Source organism: Capra hircus, chromosome 1 (assembly GCF_001704415.2).
Source record: "Capra hircus breed San Clemente chromosome 1, ASM170441v1, whole genome shotgun sequence".
NCBI lineage: Eukaryota > Metazoa > Chordata > Mammalia > Artiodactyla > Bovidae > Capra > Capra hircus.
In genome coordinates, this window is record NC_030808.1 from 75,695,036 (window position 1) to 75,717,110 (window position 22,075).

Here is a 22,075-nt window from a genome sequence, read left to right on the forward strand (position 1 = left end):
CACGTGATCTTTCTGCCTCTTGGTATGTGGGTGAGATTTTTCAAATCCCTACCCTAACATGGCATAGCCCAATGTCCTCTCAGAGATGTCTCCAAATTTCCAGAGTGTAGGAGGTGGCTATGGTTCTTCTGGATGCCTTTAAAGGACGGGGTGTCTCGTGCGCTTCCTCTCCACACCACGTGGCCAGAGCCTGACACTCAGACCCAGGCATATGCACGAGACCTATCCAAGAATACTGGGTACCTCCTGCTGCAGGTTACAGAAGTTACCTTAATTATGCACTTTAATTGTCTTCTAGGTGTGCAAACTTTTATCCCTACCAAGCTTCACCCATGCTTTAGAAACTGAAGGCTGAATCAGCACACCAAATTTCTTCAACTTAAAAAGTGAGGAGTAATGTCTGCACATCACTGGTGCTCCTTGGGTGTCTGGCACTGACACCGTGTTAAAACAGAGCAAAGAGCAATTTTGCTTAGGCAAAAATGAGTGTATTTGGGAAAAGGACTTGCAATTTGGGACAAGCAAGCTATGTTGAAACATAAGCAAGTCAGCAGAACAAAGTGAAGGGCTGTTTCAAACGAAAGTTTGTTTGAGGAGAATGAGATTTCAAAGCGGTGGTGTCTTCTCATTGGCTGAAGCATAGGGCAGCTTAGAGTTGCCAAGTGAGAGAGGAAATCTTCCTTCTTCCTGCTAAATTACACGAGCAGCAACGCGTGGGACGTGTGAGAGCCCTCCTCTCGTGGCTTCCCAACTCCAATTTTGGATTGGGTTTCCTTAGCACATTTTCACAGTAGTATAAATACATAATGGAGATCACTTAGACTCCCTGTAACATTTGCCAAAGAAGAAAGTGTAGTCTAGGTTCTGGTCCAGGGAAACTTAAACAGTTATCTCTCTTAAATCAGTTTAATAGTCATTGAAAATTGTGTCTTAGCTTTAAATAACCAGCTGAATTTCTGCAGAATCAATTTCTACATCATGGCTAGTCTAGCAAACAAAATTAGATAAAGAAACACACCTCATAAAGCTAAAATGTTCAATAAATGTTAGTTATTATTGATGCCTATTTTCAACATCCATGGAATACATGTGTGGTGCAGACTGTTTTTGGCCTCATGGAGTATAATCATTCGGATTATTGTGTGAACATTCACGCACCTGTTTTTCTCTCAAATAAATCAACCAAGCTATCAACCACCACACACAAAACAAAGCCATTTCTCTAATGGATTTAGACTTGGGAATACTTGTTGAGTACATTGAGTTGAATACATTGAGTTAATGTACTAGGCATCAATATACGCTTCCCTGGTAGCTCAGCTGGTAAAGAATCTGCCCGCAACGCAGGAGGCCCCAGTTCGATTCCTGGGTCAGGAAGATGCCCTGGAGAAGGGGCAGCCTACCCTCTCCAGTATTCTTGGGCTTCCCTGGCACAGACGGTAAAGAATCTGCCTGCAATGTGGGAGACCCGGGTTTGATGCCAGGGTTGGAAAGATCCCCTGGAGAAGGACATGGCAACCCACTCTAGTATCCAGTATGCTTGCCTGCAGAATCCCCACGGACAGACGATCCTGGCAGGCTACAGTCCATGGGGTCACACAGAGTCGGACACAACTGAGTGATGAACCACAGCACACAGGCACCAGTATAATGTTATATATGGTTACAGTAACCAGTGTAAAAGAAAAAGCTACTGTTATTAAATGACATTTCAGGGTTAACTTTATAAAGAAAAAACAAATGAATGTTCCCAGAACTCCCCAAGTCCTTGAATGCAGTAAAGAAAACAGAGAGAGAGAGAGAGACCACAGAGACCACTGATGCAACAAATGAGTGACTTTATTAAGAGAAAATGACAAGGTTGGTGTTTGCCTCCAATCACTCAGGAAAACAAGCACACAGACTTATACAATACTTTGGTTTAAAAATTATTCATAATATCAATGTTAAGCCTGACGTTAAAGGAATCAAATGGGATGCAAGGTATAAAAAATGAAGCACTGAAACACAAGCTTGCATAGATGAATAGATGGAGATGTGTAAGCGGCACTGACGGGAGGCCTGAGTACTGGAGAGGCATCACCACCTCAGCCGCCCAAGACACGAGAACGTCTCCAGCACCACGTTTCCTCACTTTCTCCAAAGAGGTCATGAGCAGGAATGCGTGCTGTATGAAGGTGAATTGAAACCGTCTGTTTCCATAAGCCTCGTCCAGAAGGATGCGCATATACCCGCCAGCACCCAGTATCAGTCACCTTTAAGGCATCCACAGTGTCTCTCAGTTTCATTAATCTCTAGACAGGCATGTGATTTGAGGTGGCCTCCTCTTTTTCTGAACTGAGGCCAGTAACTCTATTCCATTAAGGTTCTGTTCAATTCTGTGAAATAACTATGTCAAAGCTGCCTTTCCCCTAGGGCTTGGCTACAAACTGGTAAGTCCTTGGGATAACATCTCACTTGTTTAAACATCCACATTCTAAATGTCAAAGGGCTTTATTGCCAAAGCATCCAAAACCTTTTGGGCACTGTGCAGTTAATCTCTCTCAAGAGCGTACTTTTCCAAAATTTGAGACAAATGACAGCGCACCTCAAATTTCCTGAGCAACTTGATTCATATGAAAAACTCCTGTATTTTGTAATTCAGCACCTCTCAGGATACAACAGTGTGTTGGGATGGATTCTTCTTAAGGACCACCGCATTTACAGAGAATTCTCACTTTGGAATATCATTTCTATACCCTATCATCTCATAATACTTCATGAACAAATACTACCTTGCTTTTAAGAGGCAGGTAGAAAATACAGCTATAGCTGGGAAATGACATTTGGCTTTCAGTTGATGGCAAACCTGAAGTTATAGCCTACAAGGATTCCAGCAGCTAATTCAATGAGAAATTTTAAAAATTCTAACATCAAAAACCTTCCCATTATATCTAACAGCTAGAAACTATTTTAGCAGTTATGGTCCAAAACTCAGGGCAACAAAAGCTTCTCCCAAGCATATGAGGTGTAACAGTATATCCTCTCACCTTTCTCTTCGTTGTCCTTAATCCTTGCTCTTCTGTGAAGGAAATGTCACTCAGACCCTGTCTTTCAATTCTTCCATTCTTTCAATATGAACCTCAGCAATGAGTCACAGGGCACTAAGTTATACAATTAACTCTGTCCTTATCTGAAACGCTGAAATCAGCACAGTGCCAGCTCCTTAGGCTATACACATTTACTCAAAAGTGAGAGAAACATTTTCTAGTTTGCTGAGAATACACAAAAACATTTAAGTCTATTAGGAACATATTTCTAGGCAGTGTTCACAAATATTTAAGGGCAGAGAGAGTGATCTTTAGGACCAGACATTTCCACAAATCAACATGGTTACTTAGATGACACTGTATTACTCTGTGGCATCAAATGCAAACCTAAAAAACCACTCTGGTGTCTTCCCTACCCTAGCAAAAGTTTTTCTGATTTTCTCTTGAAAGTAATAAAATAGAAACACTTTTCACATCAACAAATCTCCCATTTGAGTAAATGTCTCTGTTTTGTTTCAGTTTCCTCCTTTTTTGTTAACGTATGTATGCATTTCAATACATAAGAGTGTTAGCAAAATTTTTACAGAATAACTGACTTCACTGCATAACAGAACCTTTGAAAACATCTACACAAACACCATAGGAAATGAAGACAGTCAACTCTCAACTATTCAGGAAGTGATCACCTGAAGAATATGCTCAGGAAATTCTCACTCTCCAACCACCAGCATTCCTGATCATGCCACTGCTCATTCACAGACTGAGAGGCAATCTGAAATGAAATGACACACCTTATCAGTGCGTACGTCACCCATAGCTCAGTGGAAGTCCAAAACGTCTGATGACAAGGAGGTTTGGGGCTCACCTGTGAATCTGATACCTCAATGGAGAGTTGACAGTCACTCATCTATAGGAAATACAGTACACTGACCTCGGTCAGAATCAAACTAATTTAAGGCAATACTGCTCCTCACAGACGTTGCTGACCTAAGTGTAAGTCTCATAAGAGAAGTGACTGCGTACAAGTGAGGGTTTCTTTCTTTACCCTTCCGTTCTTGACTTCTCTAGAAATAAAGCTACCACTTCTAATGAGAGTTAAACATCAGGGGCAACAGCAGCCCCAGCTGTTCCCTTTGAAAATCTTATGTACCACCAGGGATGACAGAGACTCTTGCTGGAGAACCCCGGGTGACACTGCGCCCCGCATAGCACTATCAGGACAGTCTCTGGTGTCGTAGGCCACCTACGACAGACGAGGGAGAAAAAAGATCCTATCACCAGTAAGACCAACAAATATGGCTTTAAGACACAGGCACCACCAGACAGAAGGAAAAACACTTTATCTAGTCACTCCTCTGACTCTGCGCTGTAAGCAGTAGACAAAAGTATCATTAAAAACGTTCTTTTTTTTTTTTTCTTTTTGCTCAAACAGCAGATTTTTATTTTTGTATGTTTGGTTCTAAAAAACTGATGTTATCAGAATATGACACACTACGTAACAGTGAAATCTACCTGAAGGGTTTCCTTTCTGCATTGAAGTCCCCAACACAAACCAAAGGGAAACAAGCCTTTGAGAGCAAGTTCTGTTTTGTTCTCAGTTCTTCAGAAAGCTGCTTACATGGCAGTCTCGTGCCTTTAACAGGCTGAGGACATTACAATCACCACAGTTACCTTTCAAGAAAATCAACACTGAATAAATGAGTAATCTCCCCCAACGTGATTTTTATATAAAGGCAACACTCATTAAAAATCAAGGCCCGAAAATGTTAACCACTCATGTGGTAAACCAAATGCACCATATTATACCAGGGATTTCTAAACAGCAATTTGGCACAAGACAAAATTCGGAGAATATCAGACAGCATTAAAGAAAAATAATTATCAGTTAAATGTTAAGTTTTATACTGAAAAGTCCCGACATTGTGCGAAGGGTATGGACAAAGTCAGCAATGGATTTATTCATCGTCCAGTTCTGCTGCAGGCCACGCAAAAAAAAGGGGAAAACAGGTTTGGTTCCTAATTTTCTCAAGCGAGTTCAGTGGAGCACAAGGCCCAAGGTCATGCTTTTTGGAATATGTTGATCTAGATCCAAGTGGCCACTGCTATTCTAGAAAGGTTTTCCTTTGGGGAGCATCTATCCGTATTTTTTCTACTTCAGATGCTTCCCTATGATCAAAACCCATGAAGTCTTTTCTGCAGTTCGTCTGCTGCTGGTTATTGCAAATTCACTTGATAAATATTAAGTCACTGTGTGCAAAGTCACCTTCTAAAAATCTCAATGTCATTTTAAAGCATGTGAAGCAACTGTCCCGTCGCCCAATAAAATTATGTCTAACAACAATCTGACAATACAGTCACATTTTTTTTTCAACTCAGAACATTTAAACTGACCCTTTTCTAACCTTGCTTCCAGGTGATGACTTACAAAAAGTTAGGTTGGGGTGATGCGGTGTCCATGTCCAGCAGCCTCATGACAAGGCTCCGCAGCACACTGTACTCATTCAGTAACACTGATGTTAACGGGGTCTGGCCCCTGGGAGAACAGAGGTATAGAAACAGGAAGATTTTCCAAGGCCAGAATGATTACATCACAACATTAAAGCATAATACACTATGGATCTAAAAATTAAACTGTGTGTGTTCCAGCAGTAGGAAAAGAAATAAAATAAATGCTTCCATATTTATATAAAAATGATAAGTGGAAAGCAGAGAACACAGTGAAGATGTTTGGCAGTTTCTTAAAATAAAGTGCTAGTTGCCTCTAAATGGGGCTTCTCCAGTGGCGCAGTGGTAAAGAATCCACCTGCAATGCAGGAGACCCAGGTTCGATCCCTGGGTTGGAAAGATCCCCTGGAGTAAGAAATGGCAACCCACTTCAGTATTCTTGCCTGGAAAATCCCATGGACACACACAGTTGCTCCTACAGTCTCAAAATCAACAATAATTAACAATTATACTATTTGAATGAGAATAAGAGGAATTCAACTGGTTGTTTGATGTGCCTTCTTATTCACAGGAAAAGAATTACTCTCATACTCCTTAAAAAATGTTTGCTTTACAAAAAAAAATTAATTAAATTAAAATATTTAAAAACTCTGATCTTTTAAAAACATTAAAAAAAATAATGAATTTTCAATACAGATGTTGAATTGTGTGTAATGAGGGAAATACTACCTTTGGTCACTTACTAACATAGCTGAAACACTAATATCCTGGTTATGTGTAAAGTGACCTGACATTTTTTGAGTAAAATACACCCAGTTAGCATTTTACAGTAATAAATATGATTGCATGAAGTAGTACATGAGAGGATAAATGGAGGATTTGAAAAGAAGAACTGATGATTGTATGAGATAGAAAAATAAACATTTATAAAATAAAAATATGGCAAATGATGTTGTCCATTTGCCTGATTTTCAAATAAAAATACATTGTTTTTCTTTTCTTTAAAGCTACTATAAAAAACTTTTAAAAACATGAAGCAAATCACAGGGCAGACAAAGAAAAATATAGCATTACTATGAATCAAAAGGCCTAACCTTTGATATTGAAAACATCTTCTGGAATTTGATTTAAGGCTAGCACCTCCATTTGGTCTCCTCTTGCCTATTTAACTGAAGATTTTTCTTCCTCAGTCATTTCATCCTGGACATGCAAAGTTATGTTCTTTTCCCTTTACCTATTTCTCCAAAATGACTACAACCTTAAGGATTTTATTTCTAGATTAGTATTTTCTCAAAACTTAACTCTTAAGTATCCTTTGCTTAAGTTCATACAATCCAAAAACTATGAAATTAAACCTATTCCTCAAAATGAAAAACCCAAATCCTCTGAGAAGCTAGTCTAAAAAACTTCATGAATATTGTCCAACTAGAAAGACTATTTCAAAAGACAAGGCCAACAGAAGGCAGTTCCCAGCCAGAAAGGAATGGATTAGCAACTTTTTTCTCAAGTATAAATATGCTGAATATGCAACATGACTGATATTTATGTTAACTAACTGGTATGGAAAAAGAAGCATTTCCATGAGGCTAGAAGATTAACAAAAATTCCAGATTTCCTGAAGAGGGGTTTAAGGTCTGGCACAAAGGAATCCAACACCCATGTGTCACTAACGTATGTGCAGGACCAAATAATTGGATGAAGAACTTCTTTATCAACTTCGAGTCCAATTAATCTGCTTATTGACAGATATACAACATTTTTTTGAGAGGCTGCCAACCAATGCTGCTATGTTTTATATGCAAGAGGAAAAATTCAATCTTACAGCCAGAGAAAATGACAGCGTCATTACTTACATAAACATCTTTCCAATTCTAATTCCCTTGGCTTTATACATAAATGTAAAATAAGAGAAGGGATACAAAATTTTTCATTTTTAATTGATCTTGCAGACTTGAGTTAAAACTTCTTAGAATTAAATTTTTGCCAATAAGTACTAAAAAATGGTTCAACACCCAGAGGCTTTAGCATTCTTGCTATTGTGGAGGCAATAGCAGAGACGGGGTTAGTAAATGACATCTAGGCCAAATCTTCCCAGAAGGGTGTGTAAGGATACATAAAACCTCTACAGTCTTTATCGTCAGTTACATATTTCAACTGTTCCTTTTTATTTTTCTTTTTAAATACTTTATGGTTGTGATTTTTTTTCTTTCCCTGAATAGCAAAAAAAAAAAGCAAAAGTCTCTTATCTTTTAATGTATCATACACTAATGCACAAAAAAGGCTATTTCTTATATTCTTTTATTCTGCATTGCATCCAAACATTATGTTTTACTTCAATCATTACCTCCACAAAATCCTAACTGCTAAGTAAAGCCTATTCATTAAATATCAATACTCCATACCTAATGAAAATGGCATTTTATAGAGCTCTTAGATACTATACCCCAGGATGTATATGCTCCATAGAGATGGCCAATATTCAGAAGCTAGATTTTCTTGTACTGCCCAAGTGATCAGGAATAACCAAAATATTTTAAATGAATGAAAAATATTCATGGTCCAAAAAACACTTGAGGATAAATCTCAGGAATACAAAATAGAGGCAGAAAAAAATAAGCGTGGAATGCGTTCTGTATCATCCAGTAATTTTGCTACAGTGAGTCCGTTTTCAAGGCAGATTCCTAGGTTTTTACGGTTTATAATGGAAACCTGAGGAGAGAAGGAAAAAGGAAGAAAAACGATTAAGGAAAAAATCTCTGAGACGCTGTTTTTCTCCCTGTTCAAATAAAACAATGTTATCTATATTTCTATGCATTTCAAATGGTTCATGTGTTTTGTTTGTTCTTGGTTGTAAGCATACAAATTGGCTCTCCCTATCTGTGGGTTCTCCATCCAGCATGGATTGAAAATATTCAGAAAAAAAAAATCCCAGAAAGTTCAAGTTTTGAATTTGACATACGTTTGAAGTATTTACAGAGCATTTACACTGTATTATACATTACTAATATAAGTAATCTAGAGATGACTTAAAGTTTAGGGGAGGGTGTAAGTAGGTCATATGCAAATAATATGACATTTTATATAAGGGGGCTTAAGAATCCAGGGATTTTGAAATCCTCGGGAATTCTGGAACCAATCTGGAACCAAGGTACCTAGGGAAACTGTAATCAATGTGTTGGTTTAGTATTACGTATAAAATGTATGGCAAGGACAGGAATGCACCTCCTAAAAGTAATGCTTGTATATAATTTGAGAAAGAAATAAACAAGGGATGCTGAAAAGGTCACCAACTGATGAAAATCGTAGTGTATGGGTTGTTTTGATAATGTTCAACTAACCTCATCTTTTTGTCTTATTTTCAACATTGGATAAATGCAGGATGATAGGGGAGCAGGAGGAGAGCTTTTCATTATTTTTATTTTTAATTGGAGGATAACAAGGAGAGATTTAAAAAAAAAAATAGAATGCCTGGTAAAACATGTCCTCAAAAATCCTAATTTAATGTGTCTGGAGTGGCACCTGTGCACTGGTATCTTGTATGTCATTGCAGAAAAGAAAATTTAAGTAAGCTTGGAAAGGTAATCATTAGATTTGGGAAAAGATAATGAAAACATCACCTAAGAAATCTTCAAAAAACATAAAAAATAAAAAACATCAACTAATAAGACCTAATATTTGTGAAGTCCATTGCAATCTGCTTTCATGTATTTTACTTATATAATTCTGACAATGCTGACACCATTAAACTCACCTATACTTTTAGATGAGCAAATTAATATGAGAAACTCCATTTTCATTATCTCATTTCATGACTGTCATAAAACTACACATTAAGTCAATGCCTATCATTGGTAAAGGAGACAGACCTGATTATTCCTTTCATTTTAAAGATCTGGTCCAACTTAGATCTCATGTTCTTTCCTCATTTTCTTTGCCCCATTTTTCTTCTGTGTGAAGTGTTTCTGGGGATGTGTATGCGTATCTATGTACTTTAATCTAATTAAGAGAGAGTCATGGGCAGATGGGAAACAACAGCCAGGACAGTAAAAGTCCAACAGATCTAAATGGGGGACATAGCCATCTATTAAGAATCTGATAAAAGCTATGAACTCTCCTTGGAGAAAATGCAAATAAATACTGTTGACCCCTGAACAATGCAGGGGGAGTTAGAGGCACTGACCCTTTGCATAGGTGAAAATCCACGTACAATTTACAGAGGCCCTCTGTATATTTGTTTGCTGGCTCAACCAACATGGATGGTGTAGTACTACAGTATTCACTACAGGAAGAAAAAAAAAAAATCCATGTATAAATGGATACACGAGCAGTTCAAAACTATGTTGTTCAAAGCTCAACTAAGCGCACACAGAAAATCTTCCATTCAATTTAAGGTGTCTGCTTTCTGTTTTTAAATCTTTTTTTTTAAATAAATGAAGAATAAAAGTTATGACCAACCTAGACAGCACATTAAAAAGCAGAGATATTACTTTGCCAACAAAGGTCCGTCTAGTCAAGGCTATTGTTTCTCCAGTAATCATGTATGGATGTGAGAGCTGGACTATAAAGAAAGCTAAGCACCGAAGAATTGATGCTTTTGAACTGTGGTGTTGGAGAAGACTCTTGAGAGTCCCTTGGACTGCAAGGAGATCAGTCCTGGGTGTTCACTGGAAGGGCTGATGTTGAAGCTGAAACTCCAATACTTTGGCCACCTGATGCGAAGAGCTAACTCATTTGAAAAGACCCTGAGGCTGAGAAAGATTGAAGGCAGGAAGAGAAGGGGACGACAGAGGATGAGATGGCTGGATGGCATCACTGACACAATGGACATGGGTTTGGGTGGACTCTGGGAGTTGGTGATGGACAGGAGGCCTGGTGAGCTGCGGTTCATGGGGTCACTAAGTTGGACACTACTGAGCGACTTAACTGAACTGAACTGAACATAATGATCTTCTCCAGTGGATCTTCCCAACCCAGGAATCAAACCATGATCTCCTATATTACAGGCAGATTCTTCACCAACTGAACTATCAGAGAAGCCCTCTAATAAATGAAGAATAATATAATGATCTGCTCAAAAGACTAACTTATTTTTACACTCTAGTGATCTATAATATAGCACCTGGCTTTTCTACTATAGCATGGCGATTATTAAAAACGATCTTACAGCTGACCACATACATTTGTCTTACCTTTATGAGAAGACTCTGACTTTGAGTAGTGACGTGTGGAATTATGCTGGTTTCCAGAAGGAGTGTAATCCAAACCCTCAGCATCTGTCATGGCAGGTGGTGGTGGCCTAAAAAAAGTCAAGATTTAAAGAGACACTCTATGTAGTGATGACTACAATTCCACCCCTCACTGGATCTCTTAGAAAACATAGTTTCAGTGGAGATGCAAAGCCGGAATATTTCAGAATCCTCATGGTAGTTCCTAGCCAGTTGTATAACCTTGGATAAATTATTTAACTTGTTTGTTTTGATGCACATAATTCAATAAAAACAAGTATCTTCTGGGGATCTAACAAGTGTGAGGCACTGGTGGGCTTCCCAGGTGGCTCAGACAGTAAAGTATCTGCCTGCAATGCGGTAGACCTGGGTTTGATCTCTGGGTCAGGAAGATCCCCTGGAGAAGGAAATGGAAACACACTCCAGTATTCTTGCCTGGAGAACCTCATGGTCAGAGGAGCCTAGCGGGCTACAGTCCATGAGATCGCAAAGAGTCGGACGCGACTGAGCGACTCATACATTCACGTTCATTCACTGTGCTAAGGCATAGATAAACAAAGATTAATAGATATGATCACTGCCATTAATGAGAAATATATTTTGTTTTCGCAGGTTTCATCAAGAAAAAGAGAAAGAAAGGAAAAGACAGAATGGGGGGAGAAAGTAATTAAGGGAGAGAAGGCAGCAGCTAAGAGGGGAGGGAGATGGGACATTGGTCCATACAGGAAATTTAGAGCAAAGTTTGTTAAACCACTAGGTGGCAGAGTAGAGCTTAGAGAAGGAAAGGACAGTTGTAATACATGTGCAACTTCATGTCAAAACAAGACAACTGTAAAAAAAAAAAAGGGAAATTTTTAACACTCCAAACTTTTATTATTTTAATTATATAACGATTTTTGCAGACACTTGGCATTGATAAAGCTATAAAACAAAATCTCTCATTTTTTCGGTGTTTCCCAAAGGTGTGCTCAAATTGTGTGTTAAGAGCATGGAATCATTAGTTTATAAATATTAGAAATTAAATAAGTGTTTTTCTTTCATTATTCACAGACATTTAGAACATTCACCTTTAAAAAGTAACATAAGTCTTAGCAGGTAAAGTTGAGACAAAGCAATCTGACTCCAGAATTAAGACTGTTAACTAAAGAAGTAACTTACACTCAAGAAAACAGGATTTATAATCAGGGTGGCAGGGTCTCTATTTTACTCTTTTTATTATCCTCATTAGATGACCAAATACTAGAGAAACACAAGCCAACTGGTAGTCAGAAAAACTCATCACCAAGGAAAGGGATGCTGAAGTGTTGAACAAAGTTTAGGATGTCAACAAATCCTCTAGGATAGCCCCCATGAGGATAAACAGATCAGCCTAGGATGCCCTCAGTTATCTGGCATGCTGTTTTATTAATTTTTTGCTCATATGGAGAACAAATCTTGAGTTAATGCTTCCAGGGGTTCTACCAAATTATCTGTTGCACTGGAGACAGTTATTTCAGCTCGGGGTATTTAAATTCAAAGTTGGAAAAATCTTGCTAACTAATAGTTTGTTTTATAGTTTCTGATGTATTAGGATTACCTGTTTCCAACTGTTCTGATGAAATGATTTATATCTTTAAGCTAGTGATAAAACCAAATATACTTCAGAATTCACTCAAAACTCATTTCTTCAAGAAGCCTTCCCAGACACCCAGACTAGGTTAAATGTCTCCTTATGCTCTTCTAACAACCTGCATTTTTCATCCTTAGCATTTAACACAATCATAGTAGTTAGTTGCATAATTTTCTGTTTAGATTATAAATTTCTTAAGAGCAAGAAAATTTTTGTTGACTGCCACTTACTCTGGGTCTGGGCAATTATTATGGAGCTCAATAAATACTGGATAAATGAATAAGTGCAGAAAAATATATTTCATATTCATAAGAACACTGTAGGAACCAAATGATATTTATAAAATCCTTAAGTTTTTCTAAGAGAAAATACAAAAACAAAATACCAAGTAGCATTATTAATATAAAATCCTATAGTTAAAACAGTTTAGAACTTAGGTTAAAACTTTTTCCAATTACAAAGAATTGGAATTAATTCAGATTGACAACTAGTTTTCTGTTTTTTAGAGTAGAAATCTTTAATGGACAACGAAAACGACTTTTAACCATGACTGTTATAAGCTCTCCATGAGAATCTGTTTCCCCTGTACCACTATTGGTACTAAACTGAAGTAAACATCTTGAACTAGCAAGCTCCAAGTTTCTCAATCCTTGAAACCATCTTTCTGTACAAATGGTTAACTCATCTTCCACCATGATTAAATCTGAAAGAGGAAACCACAGAATCTAACTTTAACAAAGCATACCTTCTAACATTAATTGTACAAGTTATCTATAATAAGATCATAAACTATAAGTTTTAACTATGAAAATACAGATTTCATAAAAGTCTTATTCATTTTGTTTTGCCATATATAGAGTCTTTCTGCAAAAAAGGTTTTTTTCTTTTAGTACTTTATTTTTTGATTAAAAAATAATATTTTTAATAGTTATAGACAAATATTCTTAAGTCAAAAAATGACTTCAGTTTTACTAGTCATAGGCCACTTTTCATTCATTTACAAAGGCCAGTTTTAACACAGGATCATTTGATTATTCATTCTTTCAATATATCAAATATTTTTAAGAGAACCCATTTACATTTCAGAAAGTTGTTTTCAACTTTAATAAATCCTTTAAATAGACGTTTCAGACTGTTCTATCATATGCTGTCAAAAATACTGGTGTTCTAAAAAGTCCAAGGACTTCAAAGGCTGCAAAATAACTCTAAAGATGATTTTAATTCCCTTTATTTAAAAAAAAAAAAAAGGCATAATAAGCAACTCCCACCTATTTACCTACTGAGAACAGATTAGTTCTTCTTGTTTTACTTGGATGTTGTGCAGGGATATAAATAAAGCTGAACTAAATCTAAAATTTGCTTTAAAAGACATTTGGCATGTGTGTAACTAAAAGCTGTAAGAACCAACTGTGCACAATTAGACAAAATACACTACTGTGCCCTAAAAGTTTTACAATCTGATATAATTTTCTGAAAGGTATTTATCTTCTGAAAGCCCATGAGGTTAAAAACAGAGTATGGCTTTTCAAGAACACGAAATACATTCTATTTAAGGAAATAAGTCTAGTAGTTTAAGCGTGAGCAATGAGTGACAACAAGAGTGTATATTTTTCAATGTCATAAAACTTATCCTTTAATAATTAGTAAATATATCATTAATAATCAGGACCAAAATACTGTACAAAGTTTCAATAATTTAGAGTTTTCAAATGTTAGATTTAGTGTTACTTTTGTCTTTTTAACTTTCTCTTTTCCTCTTCCCATCAGTTTTTCCTTCAAAAGCAACAGAAAGCAATAAAGAAAAAATAAAGGTTGCTTCCCAAAGACTTAAATGTTGACAATTTGCAGTGGAAAAGTAGCAGTTGCTCCATAACCATGACCCCAGACCGCCTGAGAGAAGTTAGAAACTATATATATACTGTAGCCACAGCTACCTGTTGCAGTGGGATGAAGAACAGTCTGCAATGACTGAAATGAATATTTGCCTAGGACACTGAGACTCACACGGAAATGAATCTAGACATGTGTAAATGTCATGCACACACCCATGTGATCATGGAACTCAGTAAACATTTAAAACCTGAGATTTTACTTAAGAAAATGGTTAATCTCATCCCTTCTTAGTTGAGGGCAGTCAATTCAGTGACTCCAGAAATAAGAACTGGTCCTAACAAAAAAGTGCATCTCTCCTTACCTCAGCTTCTGTAAAATTCCCCATCTTCCTGAGTTGACTTGTTCAACACAATTTAAAACAGAAAACAAAGCTTGAAAATAATCCTGCGAGACTTGATACCACCTCACAACTGCAGATTTCTAATCTCCTCTCCAAGGAACGAACACTCTTTCCAGGCAGCCAGTATCTCTTGCTCACCCCAAGGTCAAGATCCTCACTCCCCTTTTCAGGTGTCATCTTACCGTGCTGGTCTGTCATTCTTAGAACGGTGAGGTTCATCACTCTCTTTTGACTTTGAGTGTGCTGATTTAGCTGTTTTGGGCTAAGGGGGAAAGAAAAAAGACACACACACACCCAGAAAACAGCAAAGAGAAAGATTAGATTTATAGATTATCTAAATAATGTCAAACTCTCCTTTCGTAATTTTAGGTTACTTACACCTAGCTTAGCAACATAAAATATTTTTAAACAGTCACTTAGAGACCAAAAATTACAGTTATGAAAGAGTGTTGCAGGTTGTCAGTACAACCAGATGAGTGGACTAAACCCTCACAAACAGGCTCTACCACAGAGGTGCGCTTGGTCACCCATTAGTAACAAGGCAGCCACACGTAGCCGTCAAGAACCGTAACTGGGCACGAATCTCTCAAGCCTCCCCCTCCCCCATATCCTCTGCTTCAGCTCTCTTATGAAGTACTTCCATAAAAGTATATGGTGCTCACTTCCTGAGTGGTTTTACAGATGTGAAAACCCCCACCAGATGAAGACGTGAACTACATGATGACACAAGTACACAGTCTCCAGATCTTCTAAAAATGCTTTCCTGAAACCCACCAGGGAGTTCGGGCCTTCTGAGTACTAGCTGTCCCTGACTGCACGTATGGAGCCTTACAATAAATGCTACACTTTGCTTCACCACAACCCAGTATATCAGTAGATTTGCTTTACTGTGCAAGAGCAAGCAGATCCAAGTTTGGTTCAGTAACAGAACTGGAGGACTCCCAGAGTCTATCGAATCCAGCTTCAGGCTATTAAACTTGTTTCTTAACATCTGACTTAGGGATGATAACTTTCAAGCCCAGAAATAAGGCATATTCATGCCAACTTTTCTGGAGAGAAACAACTCCAGCCACACTGACAGAATCTAAAAATACCAGAAGTCCTGATGCTTGCTAGAAATGTGACCTTCTTCCTCTTCCCTTCCTGATGTGTAACCTTTAAAAATACCTACTTCCAGTATAGCTGAGTTACCAAAGAACTTGAGGAACTCTTGGGCAATTACTTGCAGCTTAATTTACGTAACAAGAGCATTTGGGAAGCCTTCTATGAAAATGATATATGTCTGTTTGGAGAAATCCTGAATTACGAACAGGGTAAATAGATAACAGGGAAATAATATTTTCATTTGCTTTTAGATTCACAACTGAGCCACAGGCAATAGTAGAGAAATACTATTATAATACTTTCTCTTTGTTTTTCTCAACACATATGCTGAGACTGTGACAGGACCAGCAGCCCAAGGGAGGATTTTGTTTGAGAGAGGGAGGGAAGCGGGGAGAAGAACCGAGCGCAACCTCAACCATATCATGGACACACACCTGGTTGCATCCTTCAGGCCCAGTACAGACTGCCTCCCTAAAAGCCTTTACAGTATAAATCATCACTCCAGCTCCTTTTGTTTTTCCATTATGCATTTTTCAGCCAGCTTGACCTCACATTTGTTAGCTGTCTATAGTCTGTCTTCTTCCCAACATTATACGTTATTCTGAGGAAAATCTATCTTCGTCTCTCCCTGTAAGTCCAGAGTGGTGCTTTGCACACAGAAACTAATGAGTAAGATCTGTTCAATTAAACTTGCAGTCACCACATACAATAATTAGACTATGTCAGAATGAACAGCAGTCGCTGTCTATTTTGTCTCTGCTATTTCTGATTAACGAGAAGAAGGTAACAATTGAAGCTCATGCTAGATAGTTTCATAAGCAATGATGGCTGGTGATAAGAATGGCTGTCCATCTGCCATGGATCAAGTGATGCCAGAGGCAAGAGAGACAGCTGGCATAGGACCAAGAAGGAAGGACAATATAAACGAACAGAAAAATCCAAAGAAGAGGGAAACGCCCCTGTGGAAATCTAAGAGCATGTGGGAAACACTGCATTTTCCTGGAAAGCAAGCAGAGTAAAAAACTATGTCTGCTTGTGGCCACAGGCATCTACCTCTCAGTAGCTATTAAAATGAAGGAAATGAGTTTTTCAACCTCATAAGTAACTTCTTCATATAGTTACTTTCAAGAATTCAATATGATTTTTCAAGGGGAAACAACTCTTATCAGTCAGATTCACATATGAGAGACAGATAATTTATATGCCCTAAAAATATCTGTGAGCATACCCTAAAAAGGACTCCCCATTATAGTTTTACCTGTATTTCTCTTTAAAGACAAACAGACTCTACCTTCCACTCGGGGTCATGTTTTCTTTTGTCCAAAGAGGATTTCTCCCGCTCCTTGGCTTTCTTGTAAGCTTTCTTTTCTTCAGCCATTAGGAGTCTAGCAATTTCCTAAACAAAAATTGCAAAGCTGTAAGTAGAAAATTACTGGGGTATTTTCAAAGAATAATGGCTAAACAAATTAACATGAACGCACCTCATCCTGAGCAACTTGAGCTGCTCTCATGTCCACCTGGGTGGCCTACGGTACAGAAAATACAAAAAAGCACAATTTAAGTGCAATCTAAGTTGGCCATTGGAAAAAAACAAAAAAAGCTTAATTAAAAAAAAAAACAAAAAACCCACTGTATTTGAAACCAATTGTGATCAACATCCCTGAAGATGACAATCAGTTTGTATACTTTCATTAGCCAGTTCAGTTCAGTCACAGAGTCTGTTGCACAGAAGGATTTCCTCATTTTCATAGCTTAACAGTATTCCATTATACATATATATATATATAGTCAAATATAAGCTGGGACATTACAAAATTGTTGCCAACAACTAAACAAATAGGGCAAGCGCCATCTGCCTCTGTAAAGACTAAACCCTCCGTTGTGGCAGCTGTTGACCTTCAACATAACCTGAGGGAGTTCAGGGTAGAGTAAGGCACTCTGTGCTTGAGACAATCTGGTGGGACGGGTCTTTCAGTTCAGTTCATCTGCATATCTGAGGATATTGATATTGCTCCCAGCAATCATTAGACAGAAAAGCATCTACTTTTACCAAATTATACAGTGCATAATAAAGAGGAGTGTGAAAAAGTTGGCTTAAAGCTTAACATTCAGAAAACAAAGACCATGGCATCCGGTCCCATCACTTCATGGCAAATAGATGGAGAAACAGTGGAAACAGTGGCAGACTTTATTTCCTTGGGCTCCAAAATCACTACAGATGATAACTGCAGCCATGAAACTAAAAGATGCTTACTAGTTGGAAGAAAAGTTATGACCAATCTCAGTTCGTTCAATTCAGTCACTCAATCGTGCCCGACTCTTTTCAACCCCATGAATCGGAGCATGCTAGGCCTCCCTGTCCATCATCAACACCCGGAGTTCACTCAAACTCATGTCCAACAAGTCGGTAACGCCATCCAGCCATCTCATCCTCTGTCGTGCCCTTTTCCTCCTGCCCCCAATCCCTCCCAGCATCAGAGTCCCTTCCAATGGGTCAACTCTTCACATGAGGTGGACAAAGTACTGGAGTTTCAGCTTTAGCATCATTCCTTCCAAAGAACACCCAGGGCTGATTCCTTTAGAATAGACTGATTGGATCTCCTTGCAGTCCAAGGGACTCTCAAGAGTCTTCTCCAGCACCACAGTTCAAAAGCATCAATTCTTCAGTGCCCAGCTTTCTTCACAGTCCAACTCTCACATCCATACATGACCACTGGAAAAATCATAGCCTTGACTAGACGGACTTTTGTTGGCAAAGTAATGTCTCTGCTTTTAAATATGCTATCTAGATTGGTCATAACTTTCTTTCCAAGGAGTAAGAGTCTTTTAATTTCACGGCTGCAATCACCATCTGCAGTGGTTTTGGAGCCCCAAAAATAAAGTCTGACACTGTTTCCACTGTTTCCCCATCTATTTCCCATAAAGTGATGGGACCAGATGCCATGATCTTCGTTTTCTGAATGTTGAGCTTTAAGCTAACTTTTGCACTCTCCTCTTTCACTTTGATCAAGAGGCTTTTTAGTTCCTCTTCACTTTCTGCCGTAAGAGTGGTATCATCTGCATATCTGAGGTTATTGATATTTCTCCCGGCAATCTTGATTCCAGTTTGTGCTTCTTCCAGTCCAGCGTTTCTCATGATGTACTCTGCATAGAAGTTAAATAAGCAGGGTGACAATATACAGGCTTGATGTACTCCTTTTCCTATTTGGAACCAGTCTGTTGTTCCATGTCCAGTTCTAACTGTTGCTTCCTGACCTGCATACAGGTTTCTCAAGAGGCAGGTAAGTGGTCTGGTATTCCCATCTCTTGAGGAATTTTGCACAGTTTATTGTGATCCACACAGTCAAAGGCTTTGAAATAGTCAATAAAGCAAAAATAGATGTTTTTCTGGAACTCTCTTGCTTTTTTCATGATCCAGCGGATGTTGGCAATTTAATCTCTGGCTGCTCTGCCTTTTCTAAAACCAGCTTGAACATCAGGAAGTTCACGGTTCACGTATTGCTGAAGCCTGGCTTGGAAAATTTTGAGCGTGTGAGATGAGTGCCATTGTGCAGTAGTTTGAGCATTCTTCGGCATTGCCTTTCTTTGGAATTGGAATGAAAACTGACCTTTTCGAGTCCTGGGGCCACTGATGAGTTTTTCAAATTGGCTGGCATGTTGAGTGTAGCACTTTCACAGCATCATCTTTCAGGATTTGAAATAGCTCTACTGGAATTCCGTCACCTCCAGTAGCTTTCTTCATAGTGATGCTTTCTAAGGCCTACTTGACTTCACATTCCAGGATGTCTGGCTGTAGGTGAGTGATCACACCATCGTGATTATCTTGGTTGTGAAGATCTTTTTTGTACAGTTGTTCTGTGTATCCTTGCCACCTCTTCTTAATATCTTCTGCTTCTGTTAGGTCCATACCATTTCTGTCCTTAATCAAGCCCATCTTTGCATGAAATGTTCCCTTGGTATCTCTAATTTTCTTGAAGAGATCTCTAGTCTAGACAAGATGACCAACCTAGACAGCATATTAAAAAACAGAGACATTACTTTGCCAACAAAGGTCCGTCTAGTCAAGGCTATGGTTTTTCCAACAGTCATGTATGGATGTAAGAGTTGGTCTATAAAGAAAGCTGAGCGCCGAACAATTGATGCTTTTGAACTGTGATATTGGAGAAAACTCGAAAGAGTCCCTTGGACTCCAAGGAGATCCAACCAGTCCACCGTAAAGGAAATCAGTCCTGAATATTCATTGGAAGGACTGATGTTGAAGCTTAAACTCCAATACTTTGGCCACCTGATGCAAAGAGCTGACTCATATGAAAAGACCCTGATGACTGATTATATTCTTTGCAGCCAAAGATGGAGAAGCTCTATACATTCAGCAAAAAGAAGACCAGGAGCTGGATGTGGCTCAGATCATGAACTCCTTATTGACAAATTCTGACTTAAACTGAAGAAAGTGTGGAAAACCACTAGGCCATTCAGCTATGACCTAAATCAAATCCCTTATGATTATACAGTGGAAGTGAGAAATAGATTTATGGGACTAGATCTGATAGATGCTGCGGCTACGTCGCTTCAGTCGGGTCCGACTCTGTGCGACCCCACAGAGGGCAGCCCACCAGGCTCCGCCGCTCCTGGAATTCTCCAGGCAAGAACACTAGCGGGGGTTGCCACTTCCTTTTCCAATGTATGAATGTGAAAAGTGAAAGTGAAGTCACTCAGTCGTGTCCGACTCTTAGTAACCCCATGGACTGCAGCCTACCAGGTTCATCTGTCCATGGGATTTTCCAGGCAAGAGTACTGGAGTGGGTTGCCATTGCCATCTCTGAAAGACTTGATAGACAGAGTTCCTGATAAACTATGGACAGAAGTGAGTGACACTGTAAAGGAGACAGGGATCAAGACCATCCCCAAGAAAAAGAAGTGCAAAAAAGCAAAATGGCTTTCTGAGAAGGCCTTACAAATAGCTATGGAAAGAAAGGAAGTGAAAAGCAAACGAGAAAAGAAAAGATATACTCATTTGAATGCAGAGTTCCAAAGAATAGTAAGGAGAGATAAGAAAGCCCTCCTCAGTGATCAGTGTAAAGTTATAGAGGAAAACAACAGAATGGGAAAGACTAGAGATCTCTTCAAGAAAATTAGAGATGCCAAGGGAACACTTCATGCAAAAGATGGGCTCGATAAAGGACAGCAATGGTCTGGACCTAACAGGAGCAGAAGATATTAAGAAGAGGTGGCAAGAATACACAGAAGAACTGTACAAAAAAGATCTTCATGACCCAGATAATCACGATGGGGTGATTACTCACCTAGAGCCAGATATCCTGGAATGTGAAGTCAAGTGGGCCTTAGGGAAGCATCACTACAAACAAAGCTAGTGGAGGTGATGGAATTCCAGTTGAGCTCTTTCAAATCCTAAAAGATGACGCTGTGAAAGTGCTGCACTCAACATGCCAGCAAATTTGGAAAACTTAGCAGTGGCCACAGGACTGGAAAAGGTCAGTTTTCATTCCAATCCCAAAGAAAGGCAATGCCGAAGAATGCACAAACTACCGCACAATTGCACTCATCTCATATGCTAGCAAATTAATGCTCAAAGTTTTCCAAGCCAGGCTTCAGCAATACGTGAACCATGAACTTCCAGATGTTCAAGCTCATTTTAGAAAAGGCAGAGGAGCCAGAGATTAAATTGCCAACATCCGCTGGATCATGGAAAAAGCAAAAGAGTTTTAGAAAAACATCTACTTCTGCTTTATTGACTATGCCAAAGCCTTTGATAGTGTGGATCACAATAAACTGTGGAAAATTCTTCAGGAGATGGGAATACTAGACCACCTTACCTGCCTCTTGAAAAACTTGTATGCAGGTCAGGCAGCAACAGTTAGAACTGGACAGGGAATAACAGACTGGTTCCAAATAGGAAAAGGAGTACGTCAAGGCTGTATATTGTCACCCTGCCTGTTTAACTTATATGCAGAGCACATCATGAGAAATGGTGGGCTGGAGGAAGCACAAGCTGGAATAAAGATTGCTGAGAGAAATAGCAATAACTTCAGATATGCAGATGATACCACCCTTGTGGCAGAAAGTGAAGAGGAACTAAAAAGCCTCTTGATGAAAGTGAAAGAGGAGAGTGAAAAAGTTGGCTTAATGGAGAAGGAAATGGCAACCCACTCCATTATTCGTGCTTGGAGAATCCCATGGACGGAGGAGCCTGGTGGGCTATAGTCCATAGGGTCGCAAAGAGTCAGACACGACTGAGTGACTTCAAAAAAAAAAAAGTTGGCTTAAAGCTCAACAATCAGAAAACGAACATCATGGCATCTGGTCCCATCACTTCATGGCAAACAGATGGGGAAACAGTGGAAACTGTGGCTGACTCTATTTTTTGGGGCTCTAAAATCACTGCAGATGGTGACTGCAGCCATGAAATTAA

General features: G+C 38.7%; 1 protein-coding gene and 1 long non-coding RNA gene across 3 annotated transcripts in view; both read right to left on the reverse strand.

The window, feature by feature from the left end:
- LOC106502094 lies at window positions 1,819-5,851 on the reverse strand. The gene is made up of 2 exons (XR_001917921.1): window positions 3,895-5,851; window positions 1,819-3,801 (listed from the first exon to the last, which is right to left on the reverse strand). It is a non-coding gene; the product is annotated as an uncharacterized LOC106502094 (long non-coding RNA).
- CCDC50 (coiled-coil domain containing 50) overlaps window positions 7,754-22,075 on the reverse strand; it is a 76,139-nt gene continuing 61,817 nt past the window's right edge. For both annotated transcript variants that reach the window (XM_018046608.1, XM_018046607.1), the window contains 5 exons: window positions 17,127-17,171; window positions 16,937-17,041; window positions 14,724-14,803; window positions 10,664-10,770; window positions 7,754-8,183 (listed from right to left, as the gene is read on the reverse strand). In XM_018046608.1, coding sequence (XP_017902097.1) covers window positions 8,164-8,183; window positions 10,664-10,770; window positions 14,724-14,803; window positions 16,937-17,041; window positions 17,127-17,171 — 357 coding nt within the window. In that variant the 3' untranslated portion in view covers window positions 7,754-8,163. The remainder of the gene's footprint in view (window positions 8,184-10,663; window positions 10,771-14,723; window positions 14,804-16,936; window positions 17,042-17,126; window positions 17,172-22,075) is intronic.